Here is a 22,789-nt window from a genome sequence, read left to right as displayed (position 1 = left end):
GTCTGCCGAGGGAGGCGGAGAGATGCACGGTGGACTGTACGGCAGGGAAGACAAGGGGTGGGGCCTTGAACTGGTGAGACGGAAATGGGGGCGGGACTTCTGGAGCAGGGTGGCCAGGTCAGAGGAAATCAAGGCCATGGGATTAAAAATGGGGACATGGTGAAAATTACGGGGGGGCCAACAATATAACATGGGCGAATTTTTAAAAATTAGGGAGATTTTTTCATGTCAATTTTCTACCAATGGAAATAGAATTTCACACGTTCCACATTAGATAAATAATAAATAATAACTAAATGAATAACTTGGTAACTTAAATAATGTCATGCAAGAGAGTTACCCACAGGGCATCACGTATTTCCTTATTCAACGTGCAGATGGACTGTGGACAGGATCTCCTCAGCACAGAAAAGAAGCCATTGTTGGCATGGCAGGTGGCACATGTAGTTTTCTTTGCCCTGGCCTGACATTGCTTGGTGTAGACGTCTGCTGGACCTCTAAGGCAGCCCCAACGGTTTTTTTTATATACTTCTGCAGAATAATTCTTTGACTGAAGGTCTTCCATGCTGGTGTGTTACAAGACCGGATGAGCAGCATTGTTTATGATGGCCCTCAGTTTTGTCTTCATTCTCTCCTCCACTACTTACTCCTGGAAGATCCAGAAGGCGTCCCATAACTAACTCTGCATTCTTAATCAGCTTGTTGGTTTGGTGGTCCTCTCTTGAAGTGGTGTTACTTGCCCAGCACAGATTTGGATGTCATCACTGGCCACAGCAGAGGTGCACAGTCTGTTAAATCAACAGAGTTTCCTGTGCCCTTTCTTTTCTGGTCCCTCAGTTACTAGAGCAGTCCAGCCTGTCATCGATGAGCTGGCATTCCATATTCAAATTAGAAGCCTCAGAACCAGCCTGCCAGAGCCCCCATTGTGGCGTGGTGTGAGTGAGCAGTCATTCTAAGGACAGCGAGGTAAATAAGAGGGCAATGAAATGGGCAAAAATCTATTGGGTCAGCACTAGGAAGCACCAGGCAGTGCCACAGTAAGCACATATACATCAGTGGTAAGTTGCGTCTTTAGCCTGCCATGTCCTTAATAATTGAAGAGTGCGTATAAAAGATCTGCTTCATTCAACGAGAATCTGTTTTGAAAACTTGTTTTTTTGTTTAAAGTATGTACCCTGGCTGATAATTCGTTCGATTTTTTTATTTTGTGATTTGTGATTTTTATCGATACAATGACATAAGGAAGGGCTTTACTGAGTTTTCTCACCTTGCATTGCCGTTTAGCTTTAAGCGTGAGTCCGGTCATTTCGACGAACAGCGGCCTCTGTTTACCTCATATCCGGTGAGGTCAGCGCACTGGCTTCCGGGCGGATGCGTCTCTGGAGCGTCGTTTCCGGTAAGGTCGACGTTGTTCTATTTTTATTCTGCTTTCCCTCCCCTCTTTGAAGATGGCGGAGGTCGTCGTTGAGGAGGATGTAACGGCTGTAGTAGTGAATAGAGAGCCGGGGCAGCCTGGGTCGGGCTGCGGCTCCCTAAGGCGTTGTCGAGGTCGCCCTCGGCTCCCGGACTCGGACCGGGCAAGGCGCAGGCTGGAGTCTCGAAAGAAGTACGACGTGCGACGGGTGTACCTGGGTGAGTCGCACCGGCTGTGGAGCGAACTGCGGCGGCGGACCAGCCTGAGCGACGCCGGGCTGGCCGAGTACCTCGTTGAGCTGCACGCCAGATACGGCCAGACTTATCGGGACAAATACGGGAGGTGCGTTTTGTGGTGTGCGGGGGGTCGAGGGCTGGGTCACGGCGCGGTCGGCACTCTGGCGTCCTATTGCAAGTGGCGAGCGGGGTTGGACTGCCAGGCATGTCCGGACCCTCGCGCTTGTTGGCCCCTTTGCCCCCGCTGCCAGTTTAGGTGACCTCGTCAGAGTTTGTCACCAGCAGCGGCTTGAGGTGCGTGCGGTGCTGTCCATGGTGACCGAGCACCAAGTGAAGAAGCCGAGAATCTGAATGAGCCCTGGGAATGGCCGCTGTTTATTTTACTTGTATTTTACTTTTTAAACATCGGAGGATTTTTGTGAGTCAAACAGTTTACCATTAAAGGAATTTGGAAATGATTTTCTGTTCCTTGCGTGCCTACTGGGGGCTTTGGAGTGTGCTTTAAATTTTGCATGACTGTGACCAGTGATGTCTTGGCCTCCGCTGGCCTTTTATGACACTACAATGGAAAAGATGAGGGCCACACATGAAGCTGACGAGGAAGGACGAGCTTGTTGGTGCCGAGTGGCCCGTTGTCGTCACCGTTTGGGGGCCCCATAAAATCTCGACTTGATAATGGGCGAGTGTGTGATGTTCAGTTTGTTTTGCCGAGTATCTGATGTGTTGGGTGGTTGAGACCCCCGCTGACTGACTGAGCAAATGACCCAGAGTGTCACCTTAAGTCCCCCCGTGCTGTGGCTTCCCAACTTAAGGTGCCACATCAGATAAGAAAGTTGTCGAGTATTCTATAGTGGGTGAGTCTGTGGATGGGCTTGTGCAGCAGTTGAACTGATGATTGTAGTGGGTGGGCATTGTGCCAGTGTACAACAACAACAACAACATTTATTTATATAGCACATTTTCATACAAAAAGTAGCTCAAAGTGCTTTACATAATGAAGAAAAGAAAAATAAAAGACAAATAAGAAATTAAAATAAGACAACATTAGTTAACATAGAAAGGAGTAAGGTCCGATGGCCAGGGTGGACAGAAAAAACAAAAAAAAACTCCAGAAGGCTGGAGAAAAAAATAAAATCTGTAGGGGTTCCAGGCCACGAGACCGCCCAGTCCCCTTTGGGCATTCTACCTAACATAAATGAAATAGTCCTCTTTGTAGTTAGGGTTCTCACGGAGTCACTTGATGCTGATGGTTATACAGACTTCTGGCTTTTAATCCATCCATCATTGTTGGAACATCATGGTGCTTTGGGTAGATGGTGGTGGCACAAGCCACCACCAATAGGACACCGGAAAAGAAAACAGAAGAGAGTAGGGGTTAGTACAAATTTTGAGCGATACCCCAGAGGAAGTCCATGAACAAAGCCCAGCATGTCATTTCCACAGGTACAGACCACATCAAGATTGTTCAGCTCACTTTATTTTCATATAGCACTCCAAGTACAAGCCTCTGAGTGTGAGTACCGTGTGGTTATTGTATTGTTTGACTTGTGCACTCCCACCACCATTGTTTGAAACACATCTGCTGCCACTTTGCCATCTGTGAGGCCTCTCATAATCCTGATTGTACCTCCTGGGTCTTTGTCGCGTCTCTTATCCCCTTAAGAAGTCAACCACAGATATTCCTTGGAGGATGTCGGTTAAGTGTTCCTCTGTGTTTCTAGACTTGAAGCAGGAAATGCAGAGCATTCTTAATATTTGGTTAATTTAGGTGGAACTTCATTTGTCCCAAATTAAAGAAGCTCACAAAATCTCCAGTAGAAATCAACAGCAAGAACCACCTCAAGCATATACAAGATTCACAGAAAAAATAAAAAAAACTTGTGACTTGGCCAGTAAAATAAGCCAGCAGTCCCAGTGAGGCGCTATAAAGGCGTACCGCCGTGCCGATTAGTGGCTGTGTAGACTGACAGTGTCTTTACCTAATTAGTATTAACCCCTTTGGAAAATAGAAATACTGTTTTACAATTTGCCCAATTTAAAGTGTCCTTACTGGTGTGGTGTTGAGGCGTCACCCACTGCACAGTAGAGCGATACCCCAGAGGAAGTCCGTGAACAAAGCCCTGCATGTCATTTCCACAGATACGGACCACATAAAGCACTTTATGGTAAGTGTTGTCACATATCGGGTAATCTGGACATTAGGTATGTGCTACTGTCACCCTGTTAAAGCATTAAGTAAATGTAATAATGTAGGCCTTTAATTCTAGCATTATAGACTGTTGTCCGTCCATCCATTTTCTAAACCTGCTTATCCAGGGCAGGATTGCTAGGAAGCAGGAGCCTACCCGAACAAGAACTGGGTGGCATGCAAGAAGAGTTGTAGGAGAAGTTGCAAGTCCATCACAGGGCCGATTCATTGAATCCACTATACGATGGCTACTTAAATGTGTAATCGCCTTCTTTGGGGTCCGCGTTTCTGTTCACAGAAGGTTAGGTGAAGCTGCAGGTCTAGCAAATTGTTAGCGAGGACGTGAGAACAGCAAGCCTCACCCTAAGGGTCTCCATGCACATTTTTTGCACCTGGACAGCTTGGGTTCTCTAGCTGAAGGCCTTAACGCCGCTCGTGTTGCGTATCATCGTCTGATTTAACAAACCTGTGCTGTCTGCTTTCACTTATTTACGTGTATCGGCTGGTTTGGTCGCTGCAGATCATCGGGGTCCAGAGGTGAAATCCTGACTGGTGTTCATTCTGTGTGTCTTTTGCATGTTCTCCCTGTGACGGTGTGCGGGTTCAGCTGTTTGATGGCTTGAACTCGAAGTGGGCTAACAGATGGGCTTGGCTCCAGTACCCAATGTTGTCAGCATGGGGTCCAGATTCATGCAAGCCCATTTTGGAATAAGATGCTATGGAAAACGCCTGGGTAAATGATTCTGGTTAATGTTCAGAGCAGCAATAAATGTTGGGGAACAGAAAAAGAATGAAAAGATGGTGCAAATGCAAATATTGGGGAGGTTGAATGCCAGTTTAGCTGCATTACCAACCTTGTCAATGGCTCCATATTTGTATTGGTGTGTAAAACAAACCCACACACACTCTTGGTTGTGTAAAACAGCATCTCGGCACACTTCATGGGTATGGTAGACGTCTTTATGTGCTTCTGTGGATTATCGCTCATTGGGGTCACGTAGTGAGGCAGTGTGGGGACTGAGTGGACAGCCTTTTACTTCACGGTGGTCCATCCCCGTGGGCACAGGATAACTGATTTGAAAATGTGTCTCATTTACCTGAAATCTGTTCTACGTCTATTTGCACTCTCGTGTTTTGTGTTTCCAATCACTGTTTTCTTTCTTTCAGCAAGCTTTTGAACCAGGAGTCCTGCCAAGTAAAGCCGAAAAAGGGTGAGAGCTCCACCGACTTGAATACAGTAATCTGCTTAAAGCTGCGTCCCCGGTGAACGTCAGCCGTACTTGACATCAGGGAGGCGGTTAAGTGCCACTGGCGTTGACTTTAATGGCTAAACTGTAAAGACTTCATTTTTATGTTGAAACAAATGCAGTCATGTGATACAAATTCAGTGCCGTCAGTGAGCCGAGTGGCTAGAGCGGGCATGGCGTCTGATCACTGGATGTTTGTGTCCGCTCTATAAGCTAAAACACAGTCATATTTCCTTGTGCTGGCAATTCAAGTGTAGGACATTTCACACAAATAGTTTTCTTGCTGATTTGTAATTATTTTCATTACACACTGGATGCCATTCCTACTTAAATGAAATTCACTCCAGTTAACTTTTTAATGGTGCCCGTCACCTTGTGCTTCACTGGCTTATTGTCCTGAGACAGGTAAATATAATTACAGACTTAACTAATTAAATTGTGAGAACACACACAGTAAGGCAAAGTAGCCTGACACTGATTTAACATAAATGGAGCCCAGCAACCTCCCATCAGTCTTTATACTGTAAGTGAACTTATTGCCAGAGTCGCGTTGATATTTATCTGCTTTGTGGTCTGGAAGGCCTTTAGTGTGTTTAGCTCAGCGTTGTCAGATGTTGCAGTTGTCCCTGCTTTTAGTTTTTGTGCACAGCAGTAATTTGAGCCTCTGAACCCACTCACTTTCATGAAGAGGTGGCTGAGCAGCAGCAATGGCGGTCGGTGCAGCAGTCAACTCTCACAAAGCCATTGCCTGCGGCATCTTTACTTGCTCCAGGGCTTTACACTCGTGAACCAATGTCATTACTGTTTGTTGCAGCAAAGAAGCACAACGTGAACTGCCTGCGTAGCTTGGTGAGCTGGTACCAGGAGCACAAGCAGACATGCAGCGAGGAGCCGCAGCTCAGACTTTTGGAGCCAATCTTTGGGTTCTCCACCACAGCGGTGTGGCAGTGCGAGAAGGGCCACAGTTACATGCAGCATCTGAGATCTCCTGAAAAAGATGCCACCGACTCGGAGAATGAGGCAGACATGGACGCCAGCTCTGGCGAAAAGGTGCTACAAGCGGAAAAGGGGAGGCCTCTGTGTGCAAAAAAACAAGGTAGGGTAGTAATGTTCCCCTAAATCATTTGCTGCTGTCTAAACAGGGGTGTCCAACTCCGGGCCTGGCTGCAGGTTTTCATTCTCACCCTTTTCCTAATCAGTGCCCAGTTTTCACTGCTAATAAAATTCAATTCTATTAAAAGGAGTTAAACAGCCTTATTTTTAAGGACTCAGTCCTCTGAATTGATTTGTTTCTTCATTAAATGGCAGCCAATCAGAAATGAGATGTGAAACGAGCCGACAGATGAGCAGCTAAACTGGGATTTCAAACTCCAACCAGTTTCACTACAACCAATCTCATGGTGGCTCTGAGGCTAGGGATCTGCACTGGCAATCGGAAGGATGCCGGTTCAAATCCCGTAAATGCCAATAGGGACTCTGCTGTGTTGGGCCCTTAACCGGCAATTGCTGAGTGCTTTGAGTAGTTAAAAAAGCGCTATATAAATGCAGAGAATTATTATTATTATTAATAAGAAGCCAATTCTTTCTGTTAATTAAACCCGTTATTTAATTCCATGGTGTGTTGTTGCTCTCATTCCACCGCAGCAGACATTTCCCAAACTGTTGATTTTTCTGTTTTTTTCTAAGAACACCGTCAAGATGTTTAGGTGACCTGAGCAGATCAGCCTTACTGAGACCGTCACCTTTCTTTATTTTCAGATATTGAGAGAATGGCACAGGTGAGCAGGTCATGTGGTGACTCGTTTTGTGTCTCCTTATTGTTTGGCTGCTAATTAACTCTTTTAGGGCGGATGTCGACTTTTGTCGACAGGAGGGGTTGAAGGCGGATGTCGACAAAAGTCGACATCCAGGGATAGAGGGCGACAATCAGCTGTTAATGGCGACAAATCTCACTGTCACGTCACAGGCATTCCCTCTGTGCTTGGAGGAATGCTAGACTCGTTGACTCGGCAAATAAACATTGCGTGTGCGTGAGTTGCGAAATGTAAACGGGCAAGATGGCACCGACATGTGAAAAGGCAGCGAAGCAAGTGCAGAAAAGAAAACACTCGCATTATGCGCATTATCGCGGAGTCGGACTCTTGATTTTTCAGAATCGGACTTTATTGGCAGTGATCAGGAGATCGAGCAAGAGAGTGAGAAGCAGGCATCAGCTGATCAGACACCAGCCGATGCCGCGCCAGCGGATCTGCTGCCAGTTGCGTGCCTTCGCGCAGCCGATGCATCTACGGCAAGGTTCGCATGGGATAAATACACAGACATTGATCCGTTGAGAGCCAATCTGGCTACCGGAGTTTACAAGACGGCATGGCTTGCTGTTGGACACGACAGATCACCAGCTGCTGTACTTCAGGCTGCTCTCTCCTGATGCTGCTTTTCAGCTACTGTCAGACGAGACAAACAGGCAGGCAGAGATTTTTTTTGAATCGCGGGCTGCGTTTGCATCGCATTCTCGTTTTTCAAAGTGGAAACCCACAACGAAAGACGAGATGAAGCGCGCTGTGGCATTACAAATAGAGATGAGACAGAACTGGTGATATAACTTCAGGGAGCATTGGTCCAAACGTGTTTTGTCCCCTGGTGGCTTAGGTACGTGCTGCTGCAAAGTTTTATTCACTTCTGTAATAAACAGAAGCAAATCCCATGGGGTGAGCCAGGCTATAATGCCATACATAAAGTTCATAAAGTTTCAGAAGATGAAAAGAGGTGACAATACGGTTTTCATGCTGGCAGAAAACTTGGTGGCAGTGGCATGGCATGATGGCAAATGGGTGACTTGTCTCTCTACAGTACACACTAACAATATATGTTAGAAAGTGCAGCAACAGACAATTGAAAAATAGGCACCAAAGCAACACATATTGTAAGGAGTGCAATGTGGCAATGACTGAAATTGGCTGCTTTGAGCGAGATCAGACTTTGCTGTGTAAAATGTATGTGATATGTATGTGAAATCATAGAGTATGCAGGCTCATGCAACATGCAAGACAGTAACATTTGTCAAAAGTAAATATTTTTTGTTAATTTGATATGTTAAACAATTGCTTTGTGTTCTTTTTTTAAAAAATATTAGTTTTTGGAAAAATATTCAGCCCTGGGAGAAAAGAAACAAAAAAAAAAAATTAGCCCTAAAAGAGTTAAGGAAAAAGAAACAACTAAGGGGTGTGAGTCATGTTAATTAAAACTAAGTCATAAGCAGTTCATTAGCAGCAAAAACTGGTCACTGATGAAGAAGATGGCCACTGCGGCCCTCCAGGACTGGAGTTTGACACCCGTGGTGCTTTGACTTTTGTGTTTTTATGTCTAAAACAGCGGAGCTGCTGGACTTTGGTTTTGTTGACCCTGTATGTACATACTGTAGATGTGTGTGTGAGAGATCAGCCCTGGTCAGATCTTACCTGGCCTGCTTCTTGGAGATGGAGACTCGGGAGAGTTACCTGCCATGTCGGAATGACATGTGAGTCGAAATTAGAATGTGAGGGGATCAAAGATTGGACCGTTTAGAAAATCTTTACCATACAAGTGTTGCAGTGTCCCAGATTTTAAAATGATTAACGAATCTAAAGCAGAAACTGTAAATAGGAGTAAACAGTTAATAATTTCTAACATCCATGGAGGAGCCCCTCACCAAGCAGTGCCCAGTTTTGTATCCTGGACAGACGGATAGAAAGGCTCTGAGGTTAGGGATCTGCACTGGTAATCGGAAGGTCGCCGGTTCGAATCCCATAAATGCCAATAGGGACTCTGCTCTGTTGGGCCCTTAACCTGCAATTGCTGAGCGCTTTGAGTAGTGAGAAAAGCGCTATATAAATGCAGAGAATTATTATTATTATTGTGACAATAGAATATTACAGTTCATTTGTTTTAAAGTGATTTGTTATCTTATTGTTCCTCTCTGTAGTGCAGTGAATGATTCTGTTTTTTGATTGACTGTGACATTGAGATGCCATATCTTAGGTCTGCATGTTTAGTAGTTTGTGTTGTGCCACCTTTTGACCCTCAAAGCAGCATGGACTCGTCTGGTTATGGCTTCTAAAAGATGTTGGATGCATTGTTTGCTTGTCTGACACAGCCGATTGCTCTCCAAGGGGAGAATTCTAAATTCATTTGCCAGTCGGCCTCCATGTGCTGAAAGATGGTCCTAGTTTGTGGTGCGGTGGAGTGTTTGATTTGAATCTCATGTCGGCCGCAGGTGGCACAATAAGGTCGACCCGAGCAGTTGTCATACCAGTCCGAGTGTCTGTGGCGCGTGTAGTTCACTCCTTGACTGTGACTGCTGCGCTTTGTTTGTTTGTAACCCTATTAACTTGTTTTTGCCTTTTGATTAAAATTGTATAATTGTTAATGCCGACAAATAGTGTGCTGCATGGCTTTGAATCAAAAAGTCCATTGTTGTGGCTAAATTGTTTGTGCTTTTTCGTTTTAACACATGAAGAAAGTGTAGAGCATGTCAAGAACTCCAGTCAAGAATGTGAAACGTTTGAAGAGATTAGAAAAATAATTATCACAGAAGAGACTGAAGAGCAGCAAGTAACACTTCTTACTGCCCTCAATGGGCTCCCCAGTAACTGCCCCGTGGACGACCAGCAAGTTAATGCCCAGAGACACACTGTTTGTGCAGATCATTGGCATACGGAGCTCACCGTCCCTAAGGAGGCCTCAGGAAAAAGCTTTGAAGTCCCACCTCTGAAGCAGGAAAAGACGGGGAGCAGCGGCGACGCGTTGGCTACAGCAGATTTGGGATGTGTCGTACTGACTGCCAGCCAGAATTCGGGGAGTGTGGATGAGCAGCCAGTGCTAGAAGAGGCGACGCAGGAGTTCTCCTCTCTCGCTCCTCTGACCCCGCCGTCCTCCATGCAGTTGGCGGACCCTGCGGAGCTCTATGAGCCGCCGACTCTGAGGACAGTGGTGGCCAGCTGTCAGATTCCCGATGGAGAGGCTACAATCGATGGCTCTCAGGTACGAGGCTGACTTTGCTTGATGTTTAAAGAGGTAGACGGGCGTATTGTGAGATATGGGGGGCAGCCTCGGCATTTTGTAGACCTTTGTCTACCATGCTGAATGAACATAAGCGACGTGGCTGAGTTTCTTCATGCAGCCCAAAAGTTCTTTTTTGATTGAGTGGGCAAGTGTGGATGTGCATGTCGGGTGGCTCGGTGATGCGCTGACCTTGCACCCGTCCTGGCCCCTGTCCAGACTCTGTAATGGGTTTATAAAATCGAAATGTAAAGTTTTAGAATGCGGGTGTATCTGTGAAATAAATCTGAACAGTAAGATAGGGTCTTCATTTAATTTGGATTGTTAACACTCATTTCTAAAATGTGACAGCAGTGTCATTTGTAAAGTCTGTCATTTTCCAACCCGCTACATCCTAACACAGGGTCACGGGGGGTCTGCTGGAGCCAATCCAGGCCAGCACAGGGTGCAAGGCAGGAACAAATCCCAGGCAGGGTGCTGCCCCACTGCAGGGCACACACACACACGGGACAATTTAGGATCACCAAGGCACCTAACCTGCATGTCTTTGGACTGTGGGAGGAAACCAGAGCGCCCGGAGGAAACCCACACAGACACGGGGAGAACATGCAAACTCCACACAGGGAGGACCCGGGAAGCGAACCTCAGGTCTCCTAACTGTGAGGCAGTAGCGCTACCCACTGTGCCACCGTGCTGCCCCATTTGTAAAGTATTCAGAAAAAATGAAGTGCCTACAGGATTTGGTGAACACAACTATGTAATTTTTTGCAGCATAATGTCGTTGGTCCCAATTTCAGTCATCCAGGCTGTCAATTCTCTGAACCACAGCTGGGTGCCCCACACCCTGAACATAACACTGTGCTGTTAGTGCCCAGATTGGTGTGCTGCAGTGTTACAGCTGTCACTTCATGAAAACAATGGGCAGCATCATTAGTGTGGCGCCAGATGCCCACTATAGGGTTATACCCTCAAACCCCAGCTAGATAAACGGGCAAACACCGGGCCTTTATTAATAAAATGTGCTGTCGCACAAGAATGAAGCTCTACAGAGCACCACAAGCATAAAAGAGTTGTCTAAAACCCGAGGCAATCCAAATGATCACAAACACAAAGCACAGGAGTCAAAAATCCAGAGGTTTTAAAAAGGCACAGAGGAGCACAAGAACTCACCAAACTCCCCGAACACATTCAGAATAAACCAACAGGAACTGTGGGAAACCCTCCATGTTTCTAGGGTGGAGGGCAGTGCCTGGTGGTGATTGGCAGGTGGTCCCGTCTCTTAGGGAAACGCACACAACACAAGGAACATAAGAGTGGCATGGAATGGACAACAAATCGGATAACGAGCAAAAGTAGCGTTAACATAGATAAGGAAGGCCCAAGGAAGACAGGCGCCCTGACCGAAACACGTCCTGCTGTGCTCATTCACTGCTTCTGGGGGTGCCACAAGTGCTTTTGCTCTGAGGGCATAGTTGGCACGACTTGCATCCACCACTTGATGAAGGCTAAGGAAGATTGATTTTTACGAGCCGCTTTTAAAATGTCTTGGCTTTTCATTGGCTTTTCCTAGAGATCCAAATTTTTTTGAATGGATTAAACAATGTCACATGTACAGAAATTAGTGTTAGGGTTCATTACTAACCCTAACCAAGTCTGCTTATCCTGTGCTTATCATAGGTCATCATCATCACAGAGTCCAGCTATGAGGCGTTGACATCGGAAGGCATCCATCTTAATGTCGAAGAAAACGTTTCAGAAGAAATGACGTGCACGGTCATCGAAGGGGTCACATACAATCAGGTCTGCGAAAGCGATGCCGATCCTTGTGAAAACATGGACTCCATTGGAAGCATAGGGGGTATTTTATAATTTTGCATTTTTTAAATCCATCCTCCCAACTGCAGAAGGCCATGTGTTGTATGTCAAACGTTACGTCTTTGCAGCTGAAGGGTTAATGATGGCTGAAGTCCAACTCCTGTTTGTACCGATGGTAGCTTACCATATTGTATGCTTTTCCCTCTCATTAATAATCAGAATACTTGCACTTTCTTCACTTTCTCATTTTTATTGCAATGTTGATGTTATCGTGAGGATCTTCGCGCCTGTCCAGATCTGAGCATTGTAAACGTCTTAATAAAATAAAGACAGACACGAGGATGGTGTTCAGCTGAGCCTCGGTATATGAAGCACATTCGGAATGCTTTGTGTCTAATGGCACTTTTATTTCGGGCATACGAGGACCTCCACCTTGTGATGGGAGGCCAACTTGGCCTGCTGCAGTTCATTCTCTGGAAAGACCAGTTGGTAGTTAATTCACAGTTGGCAGTGTCTGCTTGGTTTGTCCCGTTCTCCCCCCAATAACCCCCCCCAAGTACTAGCCTAGATTTCCAAATGTCAGATTTAACTTTTAGAATGTACGACTTAAATGTTACCTGTCTAATGTACAGTATAGAACAAATTTTTTTTTAATGCTTAATTTTCACTTTTCATTTTAGGAGTTGAAGACAAATCTCTTCAAGAAAATGCAATTTTAACAGAGACCAGCATTCCAGAGGTTTTGTCACGGACAAAGGCAAAAATCGGATCTCAAAGGTAAACATTTTTATTATTTATTTATTTTGACTCCCAGGCAATCCTTAATTCTCCTGGATGTTTAACTGTAATGCATACCTGCCTCCGTAGTCTTTAGGGTAAGCAGGTCAATGTTGTTCTCCTTTACTTTTAGATCCAAAAAAAGCAAAAGAGGTCCAGTAATAGAAGCTGACGGAATGCCAAAAATGTTTCACTGTCCTTATGAAGGCTGCAGTCTGGTGTACGTGTCTATCAGCAGCTTTCAGGTGAGTATGAGAAGCTTGGGAGGTGTGGCGGTCGACTCTCTGCGCTGAGTTTCTTCAGGCTCTCAGCAGTCCTGTTTTATTAAACTTAATTTGTTTTGTCTCATTTTACATTTAAACTTAATATTTCAGCTAAAAGATAAATCTCTCCCACTGCACAGCCGCATAAAACAGTTGATAGAAGGACAAAAACACTCAGACGGTAGGTAGAGGGGGGCCATGGGCACTTTATGTTGACTTATAGTAGGAGTGGGCTGTCGTGAACAAAATGGCTCATCACCATCCTCAGCAGTGCCAGTGCCTGTGGGCCCCGGACCGGCTGGACACTCTCTCTTTGGGGTCCCCACACTCTCTCTCTCTCTCTCACTCTCTCTCTCTCTTTGGGGTCCCCACGCTCTTGTCCTTTCTCAGTAGGCTTCAGAGTAAACGGTCCAAAGGCTGAGTGCCCGCAGCATATGAAGTGGTTGCTCCTCTTTATCACTTTCATCTTTTGTTGTTTACAAAAAATCTTCTAATAGCAAACATACTTATTATTATTTAGGCCTTTCAAGTTTCTGTTTTTGTGTTTTAAAAAAAAAAAAAAAAAAAAAAAATAGGTTAAAATAAAAGCTTAACTGAATATTCTACCGGCCCTTAGAGATGATCTCCTTTCTTGCTGTTTGGCTACTCTGGCCTTGTCCTGTGAATATTAAAGATCATCGTTCCATATAACAGCTAACGTTACTTTAAATACTTTTTGTAATATAAAGGGGATGTTTTTGTATGTAAATAAAACCCCAGATAATTTCATATATTCACGTGTGCCTCGCATTAAAAGGCCATACGTGTCTGTAAAGCTGTATAAGTAAACCTCAAGTCCCAGTGATGTGCTGACTGCCATTCTTGATGTTTTGAGCCCTCGCTTCAGGTAGAAGTGCGCCCTGAAATGAGCCACTAATGTGACCTGGCATGTGACGGTCACCTCATACCTGCCCTTATGTATTGTGATATAGACGCTGTATAGCACCCCACCTGACACAGACTCCCACTGAGGTACGTATAAAACACAGAACTTTTATTTTTCTTCACCTGTGGGCGCACGTCTTCCCCGTGACCCACAGGCAGTACACAGTCCCAAGCACACAAGTAACACAAAAGCACTATCCTCTCTCTTCTACCACCACTCCTCCACAAGCGTAGTCCTCCTCCTCCCAACTCTGGCCACTGAGTGGTGTTGGTTGGACCCTTTTATAGCCCACCCGCTGCTTGACCACCTGGTCCCAATTGCACTTCCGGGTGGGGCTGAAGATTTTGTCCAGCTGGGCTGTGGAATCCAGGCAGCTCCCCCTAGTGGCCAACTGGGCTGTGGAGGACTCCCATCTCCCATGGAGCCTTGTGGGAGGTTGGGGAATCACCGTCAGCCAGGGAGGCTGCCACCAAGCGTCCTGGGGGAGGTATTGAGCTGTCCGTGGTCGCTCCCCCAGAACATATGCAGCAGGGGTGTCCCAGCCGCCCGCCCGCCACAGTATTTAAATGTTTGTTTGCAGCTGAGTTGTTGGTTTCAGATTTCTGTCGTTTCCTTTGCCTGCGCACTCCTGCCATGCCGGCTCCTTCATTACTGTTGTGCCAATTATGAAGTTGTTTTGTTTTTTTCCCACCAAACTGCCCAGCGTGGTGGTCTTATCTGCTCTCCTCTTTTTTTTTTTTTTAGAACCATATAAACCTTGTGCACAGAAAAGGAAGGACAAAGGTGTGTCCACAACCAGGCTGTGGGAAGAAGTTCTACCTGTCAAACCATCTCCACCGGCACATGATCATTCACTCAGGTATAATGAGAAGTCTTCACGTGTTGTGTTTTGCTTTTCTTTTTATTACATTCAGAGCTGCATTTGGCTCTTTGAGACGTACAGCGCCCTTTGTCCCATTCATTAGTTGTGGTTTTATCCTTCCATGCTTTTTAGGAATGTGGAGTTCCCACGTGGGCTCCAGGAATGCTGAGACCCATCTGAGTGGCATTGCCAGTTGAACATAATGTTCTTTTGTAAAGTGTGTGGAATGTCTGGTTGGTGTTCATTGAAAATCAAACAATCAATCAATACCAAATTATTTTTTAATGTTTTCCTTAGTAAGTTGGTCACGCAGCAGATGACCTAAACACAGATAGTGCAGAAGAGGTTGGTACAACAGTCTGACTGATGTTCTGCCTTGGGGGAGGGTTGGGGGTCCAATCGTTGTCCGTATTGTAGACTGACTGAAGAGCTGTCCCCAAATTCTGATAAAAGTCAAAGGAGACCCAATAAAAAGAACTTTATAATAAAGGAAGCTAAAAGCTATGGAGAGAGTCAAACGTCCTACACCCCACAGGCCAGCCGTCAGTGGTCAGTATCCGTTACTGTCTTGTGGGGCTGCTAATCCACATTCCCGCTGTGGTCACCCCCTGCTCACCTTCTCCCCCCTTTCGCTATTCACTCGAGACAGCGCCACATGCTCATCTCACGAGGACAAGCTTGACAGCCCTGGAGCTGCACAGGGGGCTTTTAAGCTCTGGCCAGTAGACGTCACTTCTGAGGCTCTGGATGTTAGAGCTCCCTCTAGTAGCCCCAGGTGGTGTTGCGGTCCTGCGTCAGATCCATTGCATTGTGTTCTTGGCGAGCCCCCAACAGACTGCCCTCCCGAGTTCTTTAGGGCCACGGTTTTCAAACTGTGGTACTTCAAGTCATGCCAAGTGGTACTTGTGTGGTCCTTTATTTTCCACGAATCGATGTTGCTAGAATGCCAATATGTTGCATGTAATCATATATAGTGTAAGTATACAACTATAAATGCATGGAAGACTCCAAGACAGCTTTTATTAGCGTGGGCACCCGTTTCCTTAATTAGTTTAATATCCTTTAATGTCATAATTATAGTCATTATAGTGACTTCAAAACAACACGGGCGTAAATTAACGATTCATTGACAGTAGTACTTCAGTTTACTGGTCCTCGCGGAGTGGTACTTGTTCAAAAATGTTTGAAGACCGTGACTTTAGGGCAGCTCACCAATGCCACGCGGCACTGTTCATGTTCTTTAATTGAGGGTCCTTTATGACTGGGCTTGCATCTGGTAGCTGACGCCTGGTCACTGGCCTTGTCCTCATCACAGCACACAGCGGTTTAGAGATACAAATAATTCAAACCCGATATTAGAAAAGATGGTGCAATCTCTGAATTCCTGTTCAGCGCTTACATTACAATCGTGATTACCACGTACTGTAGAAGGGGGCCGTAGCATTTTAGACTGTTCGGATTATTCTGAATAAATAAATAAAATGGTTATTATTAGCTTGTTGCTTGTAATGTGTTTTAATTATATTTAATTTACTGCCAGGAAAATACAACTCTGTAAAGGAAAGTTACAAGGCAGCCATGGTGTTGGCTGTTGTTGAACAGATACGTCAGCTCTACCCCTTAAACTTGAGGAAATGGGTCATCGAGGGAGATGACGACGCACTGGTCCAGAGTCCGTTAATTTCGTTGTCTCTTGATTGAAATATTAAAAACCGTGTCAGACATTTAGAATCCTTACATCCTGCAGTGTTGACTAAAACCAAAGCAGAAAGAAAGTCTGAGTAGATAGATAGATAGATATGAAAGGCACTATATAATAGATAGATACTTTATTAATCCCCAAGGGGAAATTCCCATACTCCAGCAGCAGCATACTGATAAATAAACAATATTAATTAAAGAATGATAACAATGCAGGTATAACAGACAATAACTTTGTATAATGTTACTGTTAACCCAGGTGGAATTGAAGGGTCGCATAGTGTGTTGGAGGAACGATCTCCTCAGTCTGTCAGTGGAACAGGACGGTGACAGCAGTCTGTTGCTGAAGCTGCTCCTCTGTCTGGAGATGATCCTGTTCAGTGGATTCTCCATGATTGACAGGAGTCTGCTCAGCGCCCGTCGCTCTGCCACAGATGTCAAACTGTCCAGCTCCGTGCCTACAATAGAGCCTGTCTTCCTCACCAGTTTGTCCAGGCGTGAGGCATCGTCCTTCTTTATGCTGCACACTTTATTATTTATCATTATTTATTATTTTATTATTTATTTATTTTTATTATTTGTTTGAGTAGAACTATGTATTTTTTTTTTTTTTTTTTTTTTTTTTTGTAAATTATTTCCTCAAGTTTAATAAAAATGAAAATGGCACACAGCCGGTGCTTTATATCTTTAAGCTCTTCAAAAATAAATAATTTTGCAAACAATTCTGGCCTGTGTCACACGGATGGAGCTGCCTTTACAAAAATAAATAGTTTACAATGACTTACCATGAAAACCAGTAGGATCACACAGGGTAGCACATGGGACCGTGACACACAGCGAGCAGCTTTGGCCTCAAAGTTAACCTCGAAACTTTAGTCCTGTCAGGAGTTCAGAATAACCGAGGCTGCCATTCTCTGACTGGTAGATGGCGCTGTCCCCAGATACCCCGGGTGTTCACTTTTAAAGTTCCATAACTGGAATGGCCACCTCTGCTGCAGTTGTGACAGGGTGGTTAGCGATGTCACCTCACGGCTGCAGAGCACCGGGGTGATGTCCTGACCCCGAGTTGTGTCTGTGAGGAGCTCGCCTTGTTGCTCCCCAAATGTGAGGCTGGCCCTTTGTGAGTCGAGTGCCTGAGGGTGCCCTGCGGTCAGCTGGTGCCACGTTTGGGGTTGGTTCTGCTGTAGGACTGACGAGCCGATGTTTGGGTGGACGCGAGGCCACAGACTAATCGACTGGTCTCCTCCTGTGACGATGCCCTGCTCATTTACTGTTGTTTGCCCTGAAGCTGTCTGCTAAATGTTTATTTTTTTTCTTTTAATGTTGTGTGTTGTTTTCTCTTTGCAAGAGTTCTGCGTCGGGCACCGTTCCCCTTTTGTTTTACCAGGCTGTTCAAATGGTGGTGACACTCATTTCAGGATCACAGAGACGGCTGACTGTCACTTTTATTTATTTTATTGCTTTGTTCGGTGAAACTTCTCATTCCATGCTTAGCCGCAGGTTTTAATCCGCCTCCTTCCATTTATTAAGTGTCTCCGGCCTGTTCAGAGTGTGATGCCCTTGTTCTTTGTTTCAGGTGTTCGGGATTTTATCTGCGAAACATGTGGAAAGTCGTTTAAGAGGAAGAACCATCTGGAGGTCCACCGGCGGACGCATACAGGAGAGACTCCATTGCAGTACGTATCTGTAGGCCATTCACATTGTGAAACGGCAGGACAGACAAAAGAGAGAACACCGTGAAGCTCCCACATGGCCTTAGCCTTGATTTGCATTCCTCCGTAGAAGACGAGAGTCTTTACAAGGCCTGCCAACTTCACACTGAGGCGTCACTCTTTTAAATGGTATTGTTAAGGAGACGTAGCGCTTCAGGTAGTGACCTCCACATCGTTTCTTTGTCACTTCTGGTGTTTAAACAAGAAGATGACATGAGGATTGTGACGTATTGCAGATGCCTTCACCCAAAGTCGCTTGTGAGGTCAGGGTGTCTTACAGTTACTTGCTTATATAATATCTCTGTATACAGTGGGTATAGAAAAGAATCCCCCCCTTTGAAATATTCCCATTTTTTTGCTTTACAGCCTTAAATGAGAACGCACAAACTGACATTTTTCCAGCTTTACGTCCTCGATGCAGTGTATAACACACCTCACAGCTCCTCAGCGTTGCTCTTTTGTTGCCTTTGTTGGTTTTCTCTCTAAACGGCTCACTGCGATTTGCACTCTCAGATGTTATCCGTGACTTTTCCACAGCTCCTTCATTCCAGGCGCTTCCCAGTTTTGACCCCATGCATCTGATTGGTTTGCTGGGCTGCGCCTTTTTCTTTTCAAAGCAAGCCCCCCCGTTTTATTTTGCCAACTTCAGAAAGGAGCGGACGCTGTGGTCTTCTGTCCCGTGTCTCCAAATCATCCAATCAGGTGAGTGCACAGCCCTAAACGTGTGCCCGTACCCTAACCCATTGTTAAGAGTGTTCAGGTCCTTCCTGCTCTGACACACACCCCCCGTCTGACTTTGGTCACCTCACTGCCCTACGGTGTCTTCTTCACCTTTTCATTCCTTAGCCTCATTTTTAGCTTGTTGGAAAACTTCTGGAAAATAAAGTGTAACATTTAGGTAGGCCTGACTTTTAGTTATTTGTTTTATTTTAAATTAAGGGGCTTTGCTCTCCAAAATCCCAAAACCCACCCGCCTACAGCCTGCTCTTCGCACCAGCCACTTGACGTCTCTGCCGCTCGCGTATCTGGATTTCACTTTCACCAAACGACAAACCTTTTAATTCTCGTGGATACGCCTCTTCATTGGGTAGTAACACGACTTTTCCCCGATGGTAACACAAATTAGACGATCTACAAGTCTCCGACTTAAAGTTTAAAGCCAAACAATAACTACATACTCTGTCATATCACCCATGCCCATATATTTGGTCTCTTTTCACTTTTACCTTTTCGTCTATCGAATTGAATTTTGATTCCGTGTTAGGACTTTCATCGTGACAACACAACGTATACCTGCTCGTGAATGTCGTTTCTTTCTCTCTACACTAACTGTCTGACAACAGCATTCACACAAATGAGAAGTGACTGAACTGCGTGAGTGGTTGTGTTTTAGATGCGAGCGGGACTTCAAATCTCTTTGTATAAACTCTTCTCTCGCGGGATTTCACTTTCACCAAACGATAAATCTTTTAATTCTCGTGGATAAGCCTCTTGATTGGGAAGACGCACTGCTTTTCCCTGATGACAACATGAATTAGACGATCTACAAGTCTCTGACTTTTAAATCTGAACAATATATTCCATCTCTTTTCACTGTTCCGTTATTTCACTGAGTAATAATTTCCGTCTGTTTGCGCTAATGAGATCTTTACTATCATTTTTTTGAGACTTTTGAATTTTCATACTTCCATTATCTCTAACCTGCTCTGCCTGTGTACCGTGCCAATGTTTTTGAATTCTTTACGACGTTCTACTTTGTCATCTACTCTTTGCTTTTTATTTCCATGGTTAAATCTCTTGGCACAAAGTCTCATCTCACGGGACGTGAAAGTGTCTCTCTGAGAAAGTCGCGTCTCTCTTATAATAGAGAGATAAGCTAAGAAGTTGTTGTTGAAATAAATGACGACAAGAGTGCTGCGTACATTAAGAGGAAATAACCTTCAACTGTTTTCTAGTTCTGAAAAAGGAAGACCTGGCTGGCTTCCATGGCACCTGTAGGCATAAATGGTCAGCAATGCCCGTTTCATTTGAGTGTTGGCAAGCAGCTGCTCTTCTCAAAGCCACGTGTGGTGAAAGAACAAGGCGGCTGATTTCAGCAGGGCCAACACGCTGCTGTGCCAATGTCACCAGTGACAGTGCTGGCATACCAGCTCATATTGTCATGTTTTCTCTCTCTCAGGAGAAGGCTGATAGAAAGCTAATCACTCAAAGTACATCCCCAAAGTGATGTCTGCTTGCTTATGTTGACCTCTTTTGTAAGTCGCTTTGGAAAACGGCATCTACTAAGCGAGTCAACGTGAATGAAGGAATGTTGCAGAAAGCCACATAGATCCTGCGTCCATCTCCAGCCCATTGCGTCCCTAAATCTCTAATGGCGAGCCCCCCGTGTGCTCGATGCTGATAGATACACAGACGGGCAGCACTTACAGCTCTTCACAGAGGCGCAGTAAATGAATGTTTAATTAGGACAAACCACAACCCCCCCCCCAATACACACCAGAATAACTGAAGTGAAAGAAAGTGAGTTGGTAAAGGGAGCGGCCCCCGTCAGGCACTGTTCAGGGGTATTGCTGTTGGTATAAAGGACCCCCCAGTCGTGTTTCTTGTCACACTTTAGCTCAATGACTGGTTGCCTGTAACTCCTCGGTGTCTTTTGTGACTGAAAGGGGACGTGCAGCGTTGTTCATAATGGCACTCTCCTCCTCTTAGTCAGCTTGTTGGCCCCTCTTGAAGTGACGTTAGTGGCCATCCCAGATGATGTCACTTCCTATATTAACTCTTTGGGGGCTGAATGTTTTTTGCAGGCACCTCAGTTTTCATAAGGTTTCATGTGTTGCTGTGGCTGCTGTCGGCGCCCGTTCAGGGTCTCTGGTGACTGTGTAGGGGGGCCGCTGGCTGCCTGACTGTCTTTTGTATGGCAGTGTGACACAATCTGGTTTGTACCTCCTGTCATCGTAAGTGGTGGTCCTCCCAGGTGAATGTTACTGTAGGCACATCAGCTACACAAGCGTGTTGAGCACCGCGGTCAGCTGGGGGCCGACTGACCAATCACCTGAAGCTGGTTCCTCACTTTCATTTTCAATCTCCGTCTTCAGGTCGTCAGAGTCGGCGATAATGTACAAAACATCATCCACCAAATATTTTGCTTTGTGGATTCACTTTGGTCTCTCGCCAGACTTCGATGCCATTTTAGAGACTGTTTGCTCTTCGCCACTCGTGCTTGCACAGGTCATCAAGGTCAAGTCAACTAAGCGGACTTTTCCTTCCAGCAAAGAGCCGAACTAAAACAAGTTTTACGGTGGATTACCGTTCTCTACTCCTGAATTTCGACAAAAGTCGACATCCACCCTGAAAGAGTTAAAGGAATGCAGTCACCTGAGGCCAGTCCACCCTGTTGTTTATTGTGGACCCCCCTCTAGTACTTGGCAGCAGTGCCCCCTGGGTAGTGACCAGGTGTAGAGGCTCTTTGCTGCGGTGAAGGTCAGTCAGCAGTTCCTCGGTTCCTCCCCCTTGTCAGTGCCGAGTCATCTGAGGGTCTCTTCAAGTGACGTGACCTGGTGTTCTGTTTACAGTCGGAGCACAGAGAACAGGAGTCGGGACTGTTTGAGCCTCACAAATGGTGGTCTGCCCAACAGGTAGTCCGTTATCGGGACCCCAAAGGCTCCTCCACCCGCGTGTTCTTGAGGTTTTGTCATTAATGTAGAAGTTTCATTTCAGGTTAGAGTTGTGCGCCGTGACCTGCTGTGGACTGTGGTTTAACAATCTCGTCTCATCCCAACAGGTGTGAGATCTGTGGGTACCAGTGTCGGCAGCGGGCATCCTTAAACTGGCATATGAAGAAGCACACGCCTGAAGTTCAGTATAACTTTACATGTGAACACTGCGGCAAGAGGTTTGAGAAGCTGGAGAGCGTCAAGTTCCACAAGCTGAAGAGTCACCCGGAGAAGCAGGTCTTGTGAGCGTTTTCTAAAGGACCGGGCGAGGCCTTGTGGCAGGCGGGAGGTAGCCAGCCCTCATCTGAATGGCACTGCCCAGTCTCTGGGCTGACTTGGCCAGCGAGGGTCTGCGGATGCAGTTGCAGAAGACACTTTTGGGGGGTACTGTGTTGTGTTTTCCTCCCTGCCATGCCATACGCACTTTGAACAATTGTAACTTTTACGTGTGACGGCCTGGTGATTGTGTTGTGCCACCCTGGTCGGGCGGATGGAGGTGTGAAGTGCTGAATCATGTGCATCAAGTGAAAGGGTGAATTGTTTTCTTTCTGTTGATGTTGGGATCAATGACAAGTTGTGAATTTTCTGCAGGCAGAATAAAGACAACAGCAAAGGAGAAACGAAGAGTGGAAGTGCGTGTGCTCATCGGGACGTGTTACTTCAGGTGCTCTTGGGACCCCCCTGACGTTATTATTTTTTTTTTTCTCTTCACCAGGTACAGTTTCGTGCCCCCCGAACATCCGTAGAGTTCCCTGGCAATGCTGGCTCGCTGGATTCTCTTGTGGAGAAGTTCGGGGTCTCGCTTGTTTTTCTTTTGCTTTTGCCAGCCAACACGCCATCAATGGTGGGTCCCTGGCATATGCCAGTTTGGGTCTGCCTAGGAGGGCTTTTATTCCATG

The 22,789-nt window shown here is 45.8% G+C and overlaps 1 protein-coding gene across 1 annotated transcript; it reads left to right on the top strand.

Moving 5' to 3' along the window:
* The first annotated feature begins 1,418 nt into the window (after positions 1-1,418).
* On the top strand, positions 1,419-22,510 carry znf653 (zinc finger protein 653). Its single transcript, XM_028822554.2, has 10 exons — positions 1,419-1,756; positions 5,006-5,049; positions 5,900-6,181; positions 9,581-10,104; positions 11,800-11,980; positions 12,618-12,714; positions 12,848-12,959; positions 14,647-14,761; positions 18,042-18,141; positions 21,959-22,510. Exons 1-10 carry the CDS (start codon positions 1,449-1,451, stop codon positions 22,134-22,136), a joined length of 1,941 nt encoding a protein of 646 aa, XP_028678387.2. The 5' UTR covers positions 1,419-1,448; the 3' UTR covers positions 22,137-22,510.
* Positions 22,511-22,789: the final 279 nt, after the last annotated feature.

Source organism: Erpetoichthys calabaricus, chromosome 17, assembly GCF_900747795.2.
Source record: "Erpetoichthys calabaricus chromosome 17, fErpCal1.3, whole genome shotgun sequence".
In the NCBI taxonomy this organism is placed as follows: Eukaryota; Metazoa; Chordata; class Cladistia; order Polypteriformes; family Polypteridae; genus Erpetoichthys; species Erpetoichthys calabaricus.
Note: the sequence above shows the minus strand (reverse complement) of the source record. Positions and strands in the feature narration are given on the sequence as shown.